At 41.4% G+C, this 19,257-nt stretch overlaps 1 protein-coding gene across 1 annotated transcript in view; it reads right to left on the reverse strand.

Moving 5' to 3' along the window:
* The window catches only part of LOC311517200 (cadherin-6), a 115,647-nt gene that overhangs the window by 27,851 nt on the left and 68,539 nt on the right, over positions 1 to 19,257 (reverse strand). Inside the window, exons 3-4 of the mRNA XM_084621819.1 lie at positions 5,072 to 5,366; positions 2,512 to 2,631 (exon numbers count right to left, since the gene is read on the reverse strand). Coding sequence (XP_084477945.1) covers positions 2,512 to 2,631; positions 5,072 to 5,366 — 415 coding nt within the window. The remainder of the gene's footprint in view (positions 1 to 2,511; positions 2,632 to 5,071; positions 5,367 to 19,257) is intronic.

Raw genomic sequence — 19,257 nt, forward strand, 5'->3', positions numbered from 1 at the left:
AAATGTTTATATTTATCTGTATGCGGACACACCAACTCAAAGCAGCACCAGATCCTGACAGAACAACAGATGCAAAACCTGCAGGCAGATCTCCACTGCTACAATGATCAATGCCCCACACAACACACCTTTCAAGATCTATGGATCCTACACATGCCTATCACAACATGTGGTGTACCTCCTCCAATGCACTGAATGCCCCAATAACGACTATGTAGGTGGGACCAGACAATCACTATGCTCTTGAATCAACTCACATAGGATAACGATGAAAGACAAAAACATCCTACCACCTGTGGGTGAACAAAGTGATCACTCTATATCTGACCTATCAGTGCTCATCCTCAAAGGAAACTTGCACAATGATTTTCAAAAGACGAAGCTGGGAGCTCAAATTCATAACTCTGCTAGACACTGAAAATCATGGACTGAGCAGACTCACTGGATTTATGAGTTATTACAAGAATCTGTAACCCACTAACTCCCTCTTTTTGTCCTATGACTGCAGAGGTGTTAATGGGCCACTCTACCTTGACTGGCCCCTATAATATGTACTAACTACTTATGCTAAACAATCTGTTCCACCTTGCATTTAGCTGGGACTAGAGGTCAGCAATGTGTCCATGATAAAAATGTTGAGGTCTGTGGTAATTTTTCAAAAAATTGAATGACATAAACCCCCATGTCTGTCACTAAGTACAGTAATTTTGTCAAGTGTCCTTCGCGCAACATGGTGGTACCAGCCCCTGGCTGGGACACTGGGAGTTCCTTTCCCAGACCTGAAGGGGAGCTCTGTGTGGCTTGAAAGTTTGTGTCTCTCATCAACAGAAGTTGGTCCAATAAAAGATATTACCTCACCCATCTTGTGTCTCTATATTTATCTGGTCTCTTAAGACCAGATCATTTGCTCTTCGTAGTCAGTAGGAATGAAATTCTGGTCCCACTGAAATCCCTAGTTTTGCAGTTGAGTTCAGTGGGAGAAGGATCAAACCTTTGCTGTATCTATTTTTCCCCATACACTCTCTGCTAAGAAACCATTGCACTACCAGCTAAAGCATATGATCCCTCACTTTTATTATCCATTTGGATAGAAGAATGTAAGATATACTCTGCCAAACTAGAACCATTGGTCCATCAAGAGAAGAATCCTACCTCCTTCAGTAGCCAGTATCTTATGTTTCAGAGAAAGGTGAACCCACAGCCTCTTATAACCACAGAAGCTATTGGACATATGATTATTCAACCCCCAACAACAACAAAATCAGCCATGTTACAGGGGTATAGACAACTTTTTAAAATTTTGAGTGTGTGTGTCTACAGTTAAAAATAATAAACAAGCTGTTGAATATCACTTTAATGAGTAATTTTGTACCATGAGTAAACTCATCAACTTTTCATAAAGTGAGATAAACGAGTTTTTGTTCCAAACTTGGTGTTTCCTTTATTTATTAATGCGATCCCTAAATGGGGGGTGGGGGTGGGGGAGGTGGTAAATCCTCCCCCTTTCTCCCCTAGTCCTATGTTATTTATCCCCATGCACTATCTGACTTGATGCCTTCCTGAGGACAGAATTAGGGCTAGCCAAAAAACAAGAATTCCATTTTATGAACAATTTTGAGGTTTCAAAATCTGTTTGTGTTACACATCGGAATGATACCAAAACCTTTCAGAAAATGAGAAAGACCTTTGCTAAAATATCCAATAGCCCAGTGGTTACAGCACTCACTTGGGTCTCCCACTAACCCCTGGGCTATTGTGGATCTATGGGTGTGTCTCTCACTCTCTCCAGAAATTCCACCTTGGACCTGAGAAACCTTCCTAACAAAAGTTTCTTTGATACAGATATGTTGCCACAAAAAGTTTCAGTTTTGACAAACCAATATTTTCTGATGAAAATCTCCCAAAAAGCCCTAGACAGAACTCAAAAAGGCTGGATCCTGAGAGATGTTATATTGAGTGGGGCAAAGCCAAATGCACCTCTTCTATCATGATTCTAAATGAAGATTTCCCCCCAGAAGATTAACATAAAAATATCTCTCTACATTACAGATGTACAGAAAAATAACTTTAATCATTTTATTGGCACAAGTTTTAAATGAACACCAAGAAGAAGAAAAGAAAACTCAGCTTAATTCAGCTGTTATGATGATCCATGAATAATCTTTCCACCCGCTTTCCCTTCTTCTTTCCTCATTGGAGCCAAACTATTGAACTGAGCAACACTTGGTTTAATTTCAGGCTCTGCAAAGTGTCCGTGCCCATTGCTTGTTGAAAATGATTGAAAACTAGTTCACATCCAGGTCTAATTATATTTATTAGACTTTGATGTTAAGATTAAAATAATGTAGGTGTCATGTTTACAGATGTATCGCTCTACTGGGTTTGTCAGATTCTGCACTGAGTAAAATGTAATCTCTTTGAAGTTTTTGTTTAATATGTCCTAGCTTGCCTTAACATGTCATTTTAAATTACAGACACTGTCAGAGAATGACAGATATAAGGTCTCCTGACCTGACTCAGACTCCACTGAGAAATACGGTTGTCCCTGGAGAATGCTGTACACAACTTTAGCACTGTTTCCATAGGTAGGATCATCGGCATCCGTCGCAGTGACTTGCACAACAAATGTACCTGCAATGATAAATAAAAACATGTACTCTCTTGTTGGTGGACAGAGTAATTTATAGCATAGTTGCCTGTACATTTATCCATCTGGACATGCTTTAATGTTCCTGCTCTTTTCATCGTTATATTGCTACTCTGACAGGGGCCGAAAATGCTTTTAAACTATTTCAACAAACAGCAATTTGTGTGGGTGAAAAATATTCTTTCCCTGTACCTGATGTTTGCTTACTTATTTATAGAAAACATTTGGTTTGAATATAGTACAGTTACTGCAATGTAAATTCACAAACAAGAACAGTACTGTGATATTGTTCTTTGAGAAATCCGTCTCCCTGCCCACGCGAGCGCTAACAGACAGTTTCATTAATTTGTCTCTTGCATTAAGGAGATGATTTGGAGATGGGGTACTGTGCATATAAATCTTGTCTTTCCAAGTTGGACTGGAATAATCAGTAGCTCCCCCTTGTGTGAAAAGGACTTGGGAGTGGGAAGACCTTTGTGGTTAATCTTCTAAAACTATAATTCAGCCTTATTCTGTATTATTATTATTTTTCTGTCCAAGGGAAATTCCCTTCATGGGGATCCCAGGAGCAGCATGAAGCTGACGAATCCCTAGTGCTATAGTGCCAGGGAGCCATGGAGGACCCTGATGTGGACGGGTTTGTGCAAATGGCCCTGTACCTCAGGGGAAACCTGTGAGATCTACAAAGTTTAGGGACTGGATGCTATGTCCTCAATGAAAGAATTTGGGGAAACTGAATAAGGCCTTTCAAATACTCGTTTGTGGGTATTTTAATTGGGAGCCAAAAGATCAAGCCGCACTGCATTTAATCTATTAATCACGAAGCACTGAACAGCTCCTTCTCTACTGACAACACATCTGCGATCCAGAATATACTGTTTAATTTAGTCCTGGAGGAATCTCATCAAGACCAGAGTTTGGGTGTTTATTATAACTAGCTGGGTATCTTAGGTTCGGAAAACTGCTCTGGGAACTCAAGAACCAGCCTCTATTTGTGACACTTTGGCAGTTCTCCTTCGAGTCCGGGTGGGAACCTGGGAATGTGGTAACATGGAAAAAAAGGAAAGAAAAAAAGTATATTTTTAAACACAGCTGAAGTTTTTTGGATTAAAAAATAATGCAATTCTGGTTAAATTCAAGTTTTGGGCAAAGCTTAAGCTATGTTTTTATTTCATCTAAACTGCTTTGCCCATTCCTCTATTTAAAGGGCACCAGCCCAATACTGTAGGGAAAGACAAACTCCAGCTGCTGTTGGAGCCAAAAAAAGTCAATTGTTTAGACTCTACAGGGAAGTTAAATTCTGTTTCATATTTTCTATAAAATGTACAGTTGTACCAAAACCCAAAGATCTGAACACCCCCATTCTGGTCGGTATTTAAAATCTGAACCCAAGTCAAGAACTGAATTTTGCAAAGTGCCTCATCTTTGTAATCGGTCAAACCAAAACCTCGGATCTGGTATTTGAGGGCTGTATTGGAATTCGGAATCTTGAATCCCGCTCTCAGAAAAATAACCACTGTTCAGTTCTAGATGAAGTGTTTATTGTACCAAAAACAGTGCTGGTTTTGGGACTGAGGAGAGATTTTTGAACAAAGTATCCACTCCACAGATTAAATAATGCCATGTCCTAATGTAAAATGTTAAGGGGATGCTCTGACTTTGATGGGGCTAAGGTTTCATTCACATGACAAACCCCATGAATGAGCTGAGAGAAGATGCCCATTAGTCCTTTTTTGCATATTGCTTGTGGTTTATTTGAATCCTTTACTTGATGCTGTTTGTTTAATGCTTCTCTCACTGGACATTGTTTCAGATTACAAATGTGCTGTGTTGCTATTCAATCTCCCAGCTCTCTCTAAAAAGAAACAAGGGACAAAGAAATGTGAACCTGTGAAATCCTCTAAAGAGGGGCCCCCTGAATCTCCAAAGGTGAATTTTTAATCCATTCATTTTAAATCTGATTTTTATGTTCTTTTATTGATTCTGAGGGCCTTATCAAAAGCCCAGTGAAGTCAGTGGAAAGATATGGATTCACTTCAATGGGCAATGGAGAACACCCTTTGTGTTCAAGGAGAAACAAAAGATTATGGAGGGACAAAGGGAATTGAGCAATGTATCCCAAAATTAGGGAAGAGCTGAGAGGTACACTGACTTTCTCTTTTGGGAGGTGCATGCTCACTCCCCCACCTTTTTCCAGTTTGTTTCTGTCCTAAACCATAAACAAGCAGAGCTGACCAGCATTAGGACTTCTGTTCCAGGTCCAGCCCAAATACTAAGGATCTGATTTTCAGAGATGCTGAATGCTCCACAACTCCAAATGAACTAAATAGCAGGTATCTGCCCTGCACCTCTGAATAATGGACACTGATGCAAATCCCCAAAAAGAACCCAGATCAGACAGTGAATTACTGAGCTGCCACCTACCGACATCCGACATTTCTGGAACACTGGCGTTGTAAACATCCTTTGTAAACATTGGCTCATTGTCATTGATGTCATGGATCTTAATGATGAACTCAGACTCTGGTTCCACTGGTCGTCCAGTCCTCCTGTTTATAGCCTGGGCACGAAGTATATAAACAGGCTTCTCTTCCCTGTCTAGTCTCTTTGTGGCCTGTATGTCTCCAGTGTTTTCATTGATAATGAAGAGATCTCCTGCTCCATCTCCAGAAAGGATGTACTTAAGTGAGCCATCTCCTCTGTCCTGGTCTGAATGCAGCTAGTAGTGAAATGAGAATAATAAAAAAAGGAAAAATAAATAATTGAGACACTATTCTAAGGTCTATATCTGTCATCATGAGGCATGATTTACCGGTATTCATTCCAAGTGATTTTTGTATTGTATTATTCATTTATATCCTCTCTAGTCCTTTCTCTATAAAGGAATAAGCAGTGTCTCAGTTCAGCCACATTTCAGTAGGGTGATCTTTATTTTGAAGAGAATTGTCCTAAAAAGAAGGTGGCTAATGCACCTTCCAAGGAAATGCATAACTGCTGAAAAGCAGGACAACCTCACGGAAACGTCACATGGAAACAAACTAGCATATTGCTGGGCTTCGCTTTAGCTGAAGGTGAGGGATACAGATTCAGGGAGTTTTCACTGTGCAGGCTACAGCATGACCAAGCAAGCTACAGTAATGCACCATCGGTTCTTTACACTGTGCAAGGAGACTCCAGCTTCAGATGGGAATTAGGGGGCCGGATGCACTGCTGCTTTGAATTCAGCTGCATTGAATAGAATTTATAACAGCAGTTAATTTGGCCCAATTTCTTAACTATTGTTCTCTGTATATAGTGAACACTAATAAGCACCTGGGACCAAACTGTACTTTTCCAAAAGAAATACCCATGACAGGATGACAATTGGCCAAGGAACTCTGCTGTAGTTTGAAAAGATTTCTTCCAGTCTTCCCATCAAAGAATGTTGGAGGGCTGCGGAAGAGGCAAGAAATCCTCTGGGAAGGAATTTCCCCAACTTCTGGCACTCAGCCCTGCTTGTCCCCCCTTTGGTATCATGGTAACTCTGCTGCTCCTGTGATCCTTCTCACAGGAGCCATGCTGCTATTGGCCCTCCAACCCATGCCATTGCAAGATCTTCTCTTTCTGAGGGATGTTCAGTTGCAGAATCTAATTTAACGGTGTTTTTACTGTCAACATTAACTGTGGATTTCTATCCAGTCCTAGTGGAAAGAAAGAATACTCTGTGGTATTGCAGGAGGATCAGGGGAGTAGGATGATGCAACAGTGGAAGAACGATCCTACATTGCTGTCTACTTATTTCTCAGCATCTTCAGATTTGTACTGCATACAGCACTATAGGAAACTTTCTGGGGAAGCCCCAGAACTTGAAGCCACAGCTCCATCACCAAAAGGCTCCAAAACAATGGCAAGCTAAGCACAGGTCAAACTGAATTGTGTCTTTGCTGATAAGTGGACCTAGAGTCCAAACAAACAAACAAAAAACATTCACTGCAGCATCTGTTTGAAGAGGAGTAACAACGCAAACTAAGAAACTTTGAGTTCATGCCCACAGTATCCACACAGGGGTGTTATCGCACAGCACCTTGGTGTGCACTGCTATTTGCATTCCCCTAGTCCAAAGTGCAGGGCATTGTAGACAAGCCCTAAGACCACACATAACACACAGCAAACCAGTGTGCTAAATTCAATGAGGAGAAGCAACAAATAACAAGAAATCAGCACACATGGCAGTCCGAGCACCAAGGCAGCTGGGGTCATTGGAGGATGCCAACATAAGAGGTCAGCAGTGGAGATTCCAACATCTTTTCTTGCAGATAAATAAGACCTCTAGACCCTTGGAGGATCATGGGGTGATGGCAGATGGTCAGTGAACATAGCATGAGCTACTATTGCCCAAACCATCCTCTTTTCCCCCTAGAGTCTCCTCCTGCCTTTCTAGTCAGATGATGAACACCACAAACCTCCTCCCCTCCCCAGTGCTACCACGAGTTCAGCTGAATCGTTGATAGTGCTAGGAGGAGCCCTAATGCAGACGAGGATCCCTGAACCAGTCTCATTTTTATCACCATGTTAATTAAGCCTGGTTTCAGCCAATATCATGGTAAAAATAAGTCCAGTCATGGAAAACTTGTCTACCCTTGGGCTCCCACCATTCCAGTGGGAATTTTTTCATAACATTTCCTAGTATGGATATAGCCTATAATGACTGGAGAACTAGTGGAAGTAGGATATTCCCAAGAACTAGGAGAGTGAAATTAAGGAAGTAAAAAAGTTAATGGATTTTTAATCACAGTTTAAATTTTTTATTTGTGTGGGTTTTTTGTTGTTGTTAATACTTATAATGAGATGCTCATCTTGAGTATGCTATTCACCTGTTAGATATCTTTGTTTACTGTAAAGAGATCCAGATCAGATGCGGTCCCTGCTGCACAAGAGGAGATAAAGCAATAGTATTTTTTTATCTTGTCACTAGTTGTTTAGTTTTCTTAAATAAATGCCTCCTGTTTAAGAGGGACTGTGATTCCATCCATTGGAACAACAGATATTTGACTTCAATAATTAATTAACATTTTGTATGTCTTAGTTAAAGATTCAGTACCTCCACCCCTTCAGCTAAAGGATTAAAGCTCAAAATGAACATGTTCTGAAACTGCCAACAGGTTGCCCAGCAAAGGTAGGGAAGACAAGACCAGCTGTGACATTCCTGTTACTTCCAAGGTAACAAAACAAGTGTGAAAAAGAAAAATCTTAGATCATGTAAATAACAGACACTCTATTCTATTCAGGTTCTGGTGTAGTAAGCAACCTGACCAACATATGTTAAGGATGAAATATTTCAGAAATCTTGTTCTAGTTTTTTTGAAAACACACATTTATAGTTAAGACAGATTTGTAACTGCATCCAGTCTTACAGCTTTCCCAAAGACCTGAGCGAATAAATTAGTGACACCAGTTTGTTGGCAAAGCAGTATGTAAATTATTTATTTATTACATGACAGAGAAGTGCAACAGATCACAGTCCACGCAACAACACATATTCCATAGACCTGAGACTAGCTATTATCCTTATCTTGTATGCAACGACTGAAGATAGAGCTTGCTATTATGAGTAGTCTCCTTGAATCTGATTCATACAAATTCTAAAAAAGGTTCTATAGGAATCTGTTTAATTCAGTACATTGGGATATTTCCCTAAAACCTTGATAATAGGTATTTGAGGGATGTGTCTATAAAATAAGCCTTGCATCAATCTTCTCACATCTGTCAGGATCCTGGGTAAAGGAAGACAGGACTAGTGGCAGGATTTTGGGACCCAGGAACTGAAGCCTGGGGTTAGAGCCAGTATCAGGGTCAGAGCCATGCTGAGGATCAAGCCGGAATCAGAAACTGGTATCAAGCTGAGTGTTAGAGCTGGAGACAGAGTCAGGAATCAGGCTGAGGGTCAATATCAGGTATCAGTTTCTGTATTGGGCTTCCAGGTGTTGATCGGGAGTCAGAATCCAAGTCAGAGCCAAAGTCAGTACTGGGGGTTCAGAAATGGAGAAGCAGGGCAGTCATTCCAGCTAGCTAAGGATCCACATTGTTGCCTGGGTACTTTGTACTATGCCCCATGAGCTTCTATATGATCAAGGAGCCAATCAGCGATTGCTAAGACAACTGCCAATCAGATTACTCAAGGAGGAATGTCCTGTGGCGTGCACCTACTGTGGATCGTGGGTTGCATAGAGCAGCCAGGTTATGGCAGTGTGGGGCTGTTAACTGTTTGGTAGCCATGCAAACCTAGGTTCAAGATCTGATGATCCTTACAGCATCAGAACAGAATTTTAAATATGTAGTTTTGAGTTTGGTCTTTTTCTTTAATAACATACACTTGTATATATTAGAAAAAAATCAAAAATTAATTCTCCAAAAAGAAAACTATCTCTGCGGAGGATAAATTTGTAACATTCTCCTGTGAGGAGAATGTCTGAAAACCTGTTCTGTTATTCTAGATTCTGTTATCTACATTTGTCCTTGACTATGTGTTTTTGCCTGAATAAAAACTTCTCGACCAAACAATCTGTTTCTTTTTTTTTCTTATGTGTCAAGATGTCCTAGCAGCGATCTGCTGTTTATGTGACCGATATGAGGAGGAAAATTGCCATTCTAACCACGTAGAAGAGTTGTAAAAATAAAACTTAAAAGAAAACCAAAGGATTAGGCCTGAAGATACAGTTAAAAATAAATGGACAGTGTTGTATTCTATGCCTGCACAGTTCCTAGCACAATGGCTGGTATGTAGAATAAAATCAGTAAATAGTAATAATAAAATATCCCTCTCAATGTAAAGTCATTTTCCCCATACAGAAGACTCATTACAGGAGGATGTGCCCATTCATCATCATCAAACGCACATAGTCTACTGAGGACCATTGTACCAGCATTGTACTAGGGATCAGAGAGTGAAGTTCCCAGTTCTGGCTCAATCCTGAGAATCCATGTATCTCTGGGGTGGTCCCACCGATGACTCCAGGTATGGTCCAAGCATGCACCACTTCGTGTGTTGATGGAGAGTTTGAGGCATGGCATGCTGGGATGTTTTTGTCCATCCTGGCAACATGGCTAAAGCAAATGCAAACCTGCTTTTGAATGTAGTGAGTGATTGGATGAAGGTCAGATCTCTGTGATGTTGTGTCATTTTGCACAAAACTGAAACACTTTATGTTCAGAATTTGGCACTTATTGAGCATATGGAATGCCTCTAGCTGTTCCAAATCTGCCTGGAAGTGGGACCAGGCTTCTGACCCTTATAGCCGTGCATGCAATACAAAAGTTTGACAGAACCTAAACTTTGTCTCAATGCAGAAACATTTTTTTAGTTGCGGACAAGACATTGACTTCATCAGGCAGTGGTTAGACATATTCATCAGAGGGCATCTGGTTTACTGTGACTGTTTGAACTCTGCTTGCACCTATGTAGATGCAAATTGTCAAAGCTCTGCATGGTGCTCAATCCCACCAGTACTGGAAGTTCTGGTGGCCCAGCTCTGAGGTTCTTGACCTTGGTCTTCTGCCAGGAGTTGTTCAACCTCATAGTGTAGATGGGATGATGTCTTGGAAAACTTGAAGGGCGGAGCTGAAATTCTCTGGATTCTCTACAAGCAAGGCTGTGTCATCAACACAGTCTTGATTGGTGAACACCCCTAGGCAGCATAGAATGGCTGCAGGGGAGCAGCCAATCAGAGGGGCTGCTGGAGTGACCAACTGGGGGCCAGAAGGGCCCCATAAAAGGAAGCAGCAGTGGCAGAGCAGTCAGTTTCTGCCTGGAGCTTGAAGCGAGAGAAATGGGTGTCTGGCTGGCTGGAAAAGCATCAGGACCATGGACAGGCCAGTGCAGGCAGGCTGAGTCCAGAGGACTGAGCCCAGAACCTAGCCAGACTGGGTGAGGGTTCCAGGATGGGCCCTGCTGGTCTGGTTGAAGGCTGAGCCTAGGGAGGGCTGCTGAAAGGACACAAATTGAGGGGACTGAGATGGACCCCTGTTGGGCTGTTAAAGAAGATTGTATCTCCAGGAAGAAAACCTTGATGCTACAGCCCCAACCAGGGCTGTGAGAAAGAACTAGAGACTGTACATCCTGGAAGAGGGGACAGTGTGTGTGACTCGGCCGGAGGGCTGAGTCACTGAACACCCGACTAGAAAGGGGGCGCCTGCAAAAAGTGGGTGCTACCCCCATTCAAAACTGAGTGATTGCAGGCATGCATTGGCCAAAAGAGGGGTGCTTGTGAGAGGTGGGTGCTGACCCTGTTACAAGTAGTTGATGCAGGCCAATGCTCATTGGTTCCTAGGCACCCTTGAGCAGCTAAGGTGAAATATCATCAGGACCAGTAGCATATCCATTCCATAACTTTTAGATGTCCTTTTGTACTTCCTCTAGTAATGAAGGATCAGTGTCCATCCCTGGGTCTGCCGAGTCAGGTAGCTCCAGACCGTCATCAGCAGGTGGATGGTTCATCACACTTTCATAATGTGTTTTCTATCTGTTCAGGACCTCATCCATGGATGAGCAGGGAGAGAATGTTAGAAGGCTATTTATGGCTGCCAGTCAGGCACATGATCGTTCTGGAGGCAGGACCCAGATTGTTGTGCTTTAGGCTGTTGCCTGCTTCATTGACCACAGAGTTGATGTAGATCACATGATCACATTTTGCCCTGGCCCCGGAAATGCCTTTCAACTGTTTATGTTCTTGGACATCTCCCTGTTTGCATACATCTGCCTTTTTTGCTAATATATCAAAGGGTCTTCAGAAAGCCAGTGTTTCTTGTGCGACAATCGGAAACTGATTGTTTCAGTGGCCGTGTGTGATATAGCAGTATGTATACCACGCCATTCAATCTCTGTCATCAGAGTGGGTACCAAAGTTACGTACGAGATCCTCGATAGCCTGTGTGTATTTCAACAGGCTCCACAGAAAGACGTTGCACATTGTACTGTTGTTGACCACCTGGCTTGTGAGGAGTTGGAAGATGCAGTGAGAACTGAGCGGCAACTAGTCTATGGTCTGAGTTTGCTTGAGCTCCTGCGCCACCGAAGACTCAGTGAGAATTTCACTATAAAGCGATTTTTGATAAAGATGTGGTCAATTTTTTTTCATGGCACATCCATTATTTGAAATCCAGGTCCAGCAATGGTCCACCTGAACCAGTCAGTGGCTCAAACAGTCAGTGGCACACAATGTCAAAAGCTGAGTCATCTGGGGAACCCAAACCAAAACGGCCAATCATGGTTTCATACCCAGTTCAATCATAGCCAGTCACTGCATTGAAATTTCTAAGCACTAACAATGTGTCATGTGGTAGAGTTTGCTGCTAGCTGGTGGTAGAAAGATCATTACAGTACACTATAGCATTCTTGTAATAAAACAGATTCTCGGCTGGTGTAAATTGCCATAGCTCCATTCAATATGATGACTTCAATGGAGCTGGGACAATTTAGACCCACTGAGGATCTGCCCCTAGAAGAGAATGTTCATCAGAGTTGTGCACATTACAGTATGCTGGAAGAATTTTGCTTCACTATGAATTGGACTGTGTGAAGTGCTAAGTGACCCCTGGGAACCACTGTTCAGCATGTTCAATGAAGTCAGTCGGAGTTGAGATTGCTCAGCTCCTCCCAAAGCTGGGCCTTTTAAATACAATTTTACCACATCCGGGTTCATTTTAAGGGTTATGCTGTATTAGCTTACTCTAAAGTTTCCTAGGTAAGTGGAAAAGAACTCAGTACTTGTCATCACCTCACTGCATGGTTTATCTCTCCTCACTGCATGGTTAATCCTTCTCATTTCCCTTAGTTTTCTATCATCTCTTATGTCCACTGGTCCAGTTTCTAAGAGGACATGTATATCTATGTAAGCACAAATAAAATGGAAAAACGTCTTTTGGTCCCATAAAAGACATTACCTCACCCAGCTTGTCTCTCTAATATCCTGGACCCAACATTACTTCAATAACACTGAACAATATTTCTGTTGTGTTAGACAGCCATGCACATAAGGCTGCTAGGGATGTTCTAGGGTCTGTATGGTTTATACTGCTCTGTGAGATTCTATGCCTCTATGCATGTTGTGGTGGACTCTCTGGCACACTGCAGAGGGGAGGGTGTGAAAGTTAGGGGTGGGATAGCAAAGGAATTGTGGAGTCATGAAGTCATGAAGAGCTAAGTCACATGTTGGAAGAGCATGTTCATTATTTCCCCCATACCCTTCTCAGCTATGCTGTATCTCATTATTGTTCCTTTAGTGCACAGCCATTTCAGTCCAAGCCCTTTGTAACTCCTCTTCCTCTACAGGAAGAATATACCTTTTTTACAGGAACTCAATGTTATTCAACAGTATTCACTTCTCAGGTCAAATGAACTGAATGTGACAAAGAAAACCAAGGGGAAGAAGCTCTGATAATGCTGTTGCTGTGGAAAGTGAATGCAGAAGCAATTATATCATACTTATATTATAGTAAATTAATTTGCTTAATATTCAAAATTTTATTGGAATTGTTTCTGCTAAATCATCAGTAACTGGAAAAAATTGAGGATGAACAACAAATAAAAAGATTTTAGGATACTATCAGCACACTTTTCCTAATTTCACTTTAATACCATGGTTAAATTTAACAATCTGATTCACTTTTAATGATTCACTGTCAAATAAAAACTATTCAATTGTTCCCCTTTCATCTTCCCCAGAATTGTCCAGGGCCAAAAAGTTCAAATGTGGGTGCTTAAAGTTAGGCTCTTAGATCCAGATTAAGCCACCCCAATTAGAGAATTCTATAGTTGGTTAAATATGGATTTAGGAGCCTAAGTTTAAGCACCTACACTTGACTTTTTTTTCTTGTGAGATGAATAACTATTTAAAAAGTAGTACCGTTTCAAAATTGCCTGCAATCTGAGATAACTAATAGCTTCCTCCTTAGAAATGTCATTGGCAATATTGCCCTAAAGCAAAAGTAATGACAGTAACATATGCACAGAGATACAAAGAACACAAGAAAGAAAAAGACATAAAGGAAAATTTTGGCCAAAGTATCTATACTATTTTTTTAAGCTGCATTTATATATTTACAGCTTGTCTATTTATCTTGAATAAATAATTTCACTTAACACAAAAATGCCAGCAAACTTTTACTGAGATTTTAAAAACAAAAAATTAATCCACAGAGCACAAATGGAAAATATTCCAGCAAAGTATGCAGAAAGAATTTAAATGTGCCTTTCACATACTTTCGGGAATAAGATAACACTATTCTAATATGAAAATTTGCTCTTCATGTGGCTCTGTGGAAGTGCATTTCAGTAGTGCCAACCCTAAACATTAAAAACCCATATGACAAACCCCCCAAAATCATGAGACTGGCCTGAGCTGCCAGGATCTTTCTGCTCCCTCCCCCAACTTGTGAGAATGGTGTTGGCTGCTTCCTCTTCCCCCCATCTCCTGCTTAAAAACTCTTCTGGCTCCTGCAGCAGCTCTGATTGACTGCTCTTTCTGCGGAAGCAGGGTAGTGGGGAAGGCAGCCAATCAAAGGGTGGTTACCCCCTTCATGAGAGGCTGGAGCACTTAACATCATCATCATCACACTGGCTGCAGTCCTGTCTGAAATCACATGACTCACCAGGAAATTGTGATACTTTTACTTTACTAAATTGTGACACCGATACTTTCTTTAAAATGTCATTTTGATGGGCAATGGCAATAATTTCCAAGGGAAACCTTCCCTAATTTGGAAAAAATTGTTCAATGAAAATGAGAACCCATCTAGAACCCGAGTGAATTCAAGGGGAAGATTCTCATTTATTTCAATGGGAATTAGATCAGGCTCTACACGCTTGGCATATATTTTAAAAGACTATGTAATAAAGCGCAGACTTATTTGCAGTAGGGAGCTAGGGAGTGTGTGCTTTTCATAACTTTTTGTTAAGAATTATTAGTAGTATTTGTATTATTAGGGTACCCCCTAGGAGCCCCAGAAATGGACCAAGACACTATTGTGCTAGCTGCTGTATGAACACAAAACAAAAAGATGGCCCTTGCCCCAGAGTTTAAATCCCATGTTAATGGCATATTCAGACATGGAGCAGCAAACAACTTTTACCACACTCTGTTCTGAACAGTGTAACTAATCACATTTTTTAAATGGCTTTGGATTGCACGGCAGCTTCCTGTTTAGTTGTCACTATTGCCACAGACCTCTTTACATTGCCTGAAAACTTTATGGGTAATGTTGTTTTCCACCCTAAAGTCTAAATTCCATTTCATATTACAAATAGATTCATAGATATTAAGGTCAGAAGGGACCATTATGATGATCTAGTCTGACCTCCTGCACAAATAGAACAGTCTATTCATTAAATTTCAGAGCAGTTACTGTACTTCTTGAAAGGTCAAAGTCAGTCTCTCTTATAATAATCCAGAAATATATATTGCAGATTATGTCTTATTACTTACTTGTATTTATGAGGTATAATTACCTCACAAAGGAAAACAACAGAACACCACTGGCCATCACGTACAGCCCCCAGCTAAAACCTCTCCAGCACATTATCAACGATCTACAACCTATCCTGGAAAACGATCCCTCACTCTCCCAGACCTTGGGAGACAGGCCAGTCCTCGCTTACAGACAGCCCCCCAACCTGAAGCAAATACTCACCCGCAACTACACACCACACCACAGAAACACTAATCCAAGAACCAAACCCTGTAGCAAACCTCGTTGCCTACTCTGTCCCCATATCTACTCTAGTGACACCATCAGAGGACCCAACCACATCAGCCACACCATCAGAGGCTCATTCACCTGCATGTCTACTAATGTTATATATGCCATCATGTAACAGCAATGCCCCTCTGCCATGTACATTGGCCAAACCGGACAGTCCCTACGTAAAAGAAGAAATTGACACAAATCGGACATCAGGAACGGTAACACACAAAAGCCAGTAGGAGAACACTTCAATCTTTCTGGACATTCTATAACAGATTTGAAAGTAGCTCTACTTGAACAAAAACACTTCAGAAACAGACCTCAAAGAGAAACAGCAGAACTAAAATTCATTTGCAGATTTAACACTATTAAATTGGGCTTGAATAGGGAATGGGAGTGGCTGGCTCATTACAGAAGCAGCTTTGGCTCTCCTGGAATTGACACCTCCTCATCTCCTGTTGGGAGTGGACTACATCCACTCTGATCGAATTGGCCCTGTCAACACTGGTTCTCCACTTGTGAGCTAATTCCCTTCTCTGCATGTGTCAGTAGATTTATGTCTGCATCTGTAACTTTCACTCCATGCATCTGAAGAAGTGAGATTTTTACCCATGAAAGCTTATGCTCAAATAAATCTGTTAGTCTTTAAGGTGCCACTGGACTCCTTGTTGTTTCTGTGGATACAGGTTAAGACAGCTACCCCTGATACTAGTTACTATTGTAGTTCTGCTGTGATCATAGAATATCAGGGTTGGAAGGGACCTCAGGAGATCATCTTGTCTAACCCCCTGCTCAAAGCAGGACCAATCCCCAATTTTTGTCCCAGATCCCTAAATGGCCTCCTCAAGGATTGAACTCACAGCCCTGGGTTTAGCAGGCCAATGCTTAGGCCACTGAGCTATCCCTCCCCCCATTAATTTTTTTGTCTCTCTACTAACTTGATAGTGAAAATGTGCCCAACTGATTGAAATATTAAATAGATGATAGGCAGATGGCAGATAGAATCATTGGTTCACTCTTGGCAGGACCTGGAGTCACTTGTGCACTTCCTTTTCCAGCTAATACCTTCATTTCAAACTGGATATTTACAGACTAACAGTCTGCTGTCTAGCTGTGAACTGATTAAATCCTGTGTGTAACTTGAGGTTACGTGGCACTCAGAAAATTCCAAACACTCGAAATGAGATCTGCCAGCACTATAGAATTATACCTGCTTCTATTTAAAAACCATAAACTCTTCCCAACGTTCCCTTGGTCCATTGAGGCTTGGCACTCCAGCCAGCATTAACTCATCCCTTCCATAAATTGCCCCAGCCAGCATCAATCCTTTCCCTCCAATTGGTAGTGCCACATTTAGGGGAGAAAAAGGTTCTACTAAATCCATAAAGTTCCAAATATGCTTTTGAATTGCCTGCCAAACATATGCAAAAACTTATATAAAAATCCTGCATCACCACTGCAAAAACACATACAAATATTTGATTCAAAACAATATAAGATTTTTTCCACATACTAAGGCGGGCTTGTCCCCTTTTCAGAGCATAGGACCACTGCGCTCCTGTATTCGGGGTAATCTTGACCCAACTGTTACTGGAGCCAGGAAATAAGCTCATGGTCTTTTAATCACATAGTTATTACATAAAAAGAAAAGGAGTACTTGTGGCACCTTAGAGACTAACCAATTTATTAGAGCATAAGCTTTCGTGAGCTACAGCTCACTACATAGTATCTGGAAAAAACTATGGCCAATATTTAAAAAAAGGGAGCTTACAGATTTGGGGGCTAAGAAGCTGCTGAGTATTCAGCAGTTTTTAAAATCAGGCTACATATTTAGGTGACTATATATAAACTTATATATATAAAGTTTTGAAAATGCTGGCTTAAATCTTCAGCAAAAATAGAATGGATGGCATGGATCTTGGCAAAGAATGGGAAGAAGTGGCTGCTCTGCTTCCAAATTTTCCTGGAAGCAAATGGCATTGCAGACAAGCCACAGTAGGGGAGTCCCCCATACTGCAATATGTGGCAGGTGCAGAAGCATTAGACAGCTGCAGTGCATTCCCATGGGAGCTGCAGGAACAGGGGTTTGAAGTAAACAGGACTCAAGTACTACCCATTTCCACATTATTCTTTTTTTTTGACAAGCTCAAATGAGAAACACAAAATGACCCAACCTTATAAAAGCTTGAGAAAGTAATTCTAGAGGGATGGCCATCAGAAAAAGCTCAGGTACTTCCAAACATAGAGATGGGATTATAGAGATGGGATTTCTGCATGTGATGGGTGTGACAAGGTGGCTGGCCCCTTTTAAGAAGGTGTTGGGTCCCATGCACCTGTGACTAGTCAGCTGCTTCCTAATTGGGTTTTAAGAGAGGGCATCTGGGCCATATAGTTGGGAAAGTGTGATGACAGAGTGGATCAGTCAGGAGCTAGAGATCAGAGGACTGGAAGAGGTCTTGGGGGGAAGCTGCAGAGACAAGGAAGCTCCACAGGCCCTCTCTGGGAATAGGGAGAAATTATCAGCAAGCTAGTGGGCTTTCCTGAGCTGGAGAGCCAGTGCTGGAGGCTGAAAAGGGCTGAGTTGTTGGACTGTGTTTGGGTAGAAGAATTATGAAACTGGTCACTCTCAGTGGCTTGGAGTGGTGTCCTGGAACAAGGGCAGAAAGGAACTGGGCACCATATGCTGATGAATTCCTGGGTGATTGATGTAGAAGTGAAGTCTCTGATGAGAGGAACAGAAAACTTCTGTATTTTAAAATGTTTTTACTGTGGAATAGAAAATCCCCTTTTATCACAGTGAATTACTGCATCTGTACATTAATAAATCATGCCTGGGTCTTTGAATTGGACAGTGAGAGAATGCCCTTTTTATAGCTGGGCCAAAGGGAAACTGAGGCATGCACACCTGTTGTATGAGAGCCTGTGGCTGGAAGGCTTTTGAGGTGGGGCTGCTCTATGACAATGGGCTTCTGTACCATCTCTTCCCTCCCCTCCTCCCCATTTTGTCATAATACTACACAGCATGATGTCAGAAAGGCTAAAGGTATTTGACAGTGCTCATGTGGGTATTGAGAAGTATAAAAACTGAGCCTAACATGTAATATTCTGGCCAGGTCTGAATGTTACTATTGAGGATAAGGGCTGTATGTGTGAATTCTATAATAATCACAATAAATGGAATGCAAAGGAAACAATGAGACCGTATAATATTCCTGTTTGCTCTTGGTGCAAGTTTGACACAGATTTGTTTGAAGTTAACAGAAAAAAATGTCTTATTTGTGAACTAGCACTCAAGTTTGTTGTGTTTAAACTGACCTGCTGCCCAGCAAATCAAGTGTTAAGTAGTATTATCAACTCACTGTAAGTCTCAGATTGTTTACCGGTGGATCCCAAGTGAATTCCATTAACCGAGAATGGCCCACCATTCAGAAGTACCTTCCTAATTCTGGCAAGTCTGAAGCACACCACATCAAACTCTGACTTTGCAGAGTCAGGTGGGTGAGCAGAAAAATCAGTGCAAAAACTAAACAGCAGGAAAATTCAGTATATAATACTGTTGAAATATTACAATAAAACTCAAAATGCTTTATTAGGATCACCACTTCAGAGAGCAATAGGCTGAGGGGAAAAAACATTAGTACCAAGAACTGAGAAGCAAAACATGACAGAACAACCTCAGTGATTGAACAGTCCAGAGCAGAAAGATAGTTTTGAGACTCTGAAGTGGCTATGTTTCAGAGTAGCAGCCATGTTAGTCTGTATCCGCGAAAAGGAGTACTTGTGGCACCTTAGAGACTAACCAATTTATTTGAACATAAGCTTTTGTGAGCAACAGCTCACTTCATCCGTGAAGTGAGCTGTTGCTCACAAAAGCTTATGTTCAAATAAATTGG

The sequence above is a fragment of the Lepidochelys olivacea genome (genome assembly GCF_965140295.1).
Source record: "Lepidochelys olivacea isolate rLepOli2 genome assembly, chromosome: 2".
Taxonomy (NCBI): domain Eukaryota; kingdom Metazoa; phylum Chordata; order Testudines; family Cheloniidae; genus Lepidochelys; species Lepidochelys olivacea.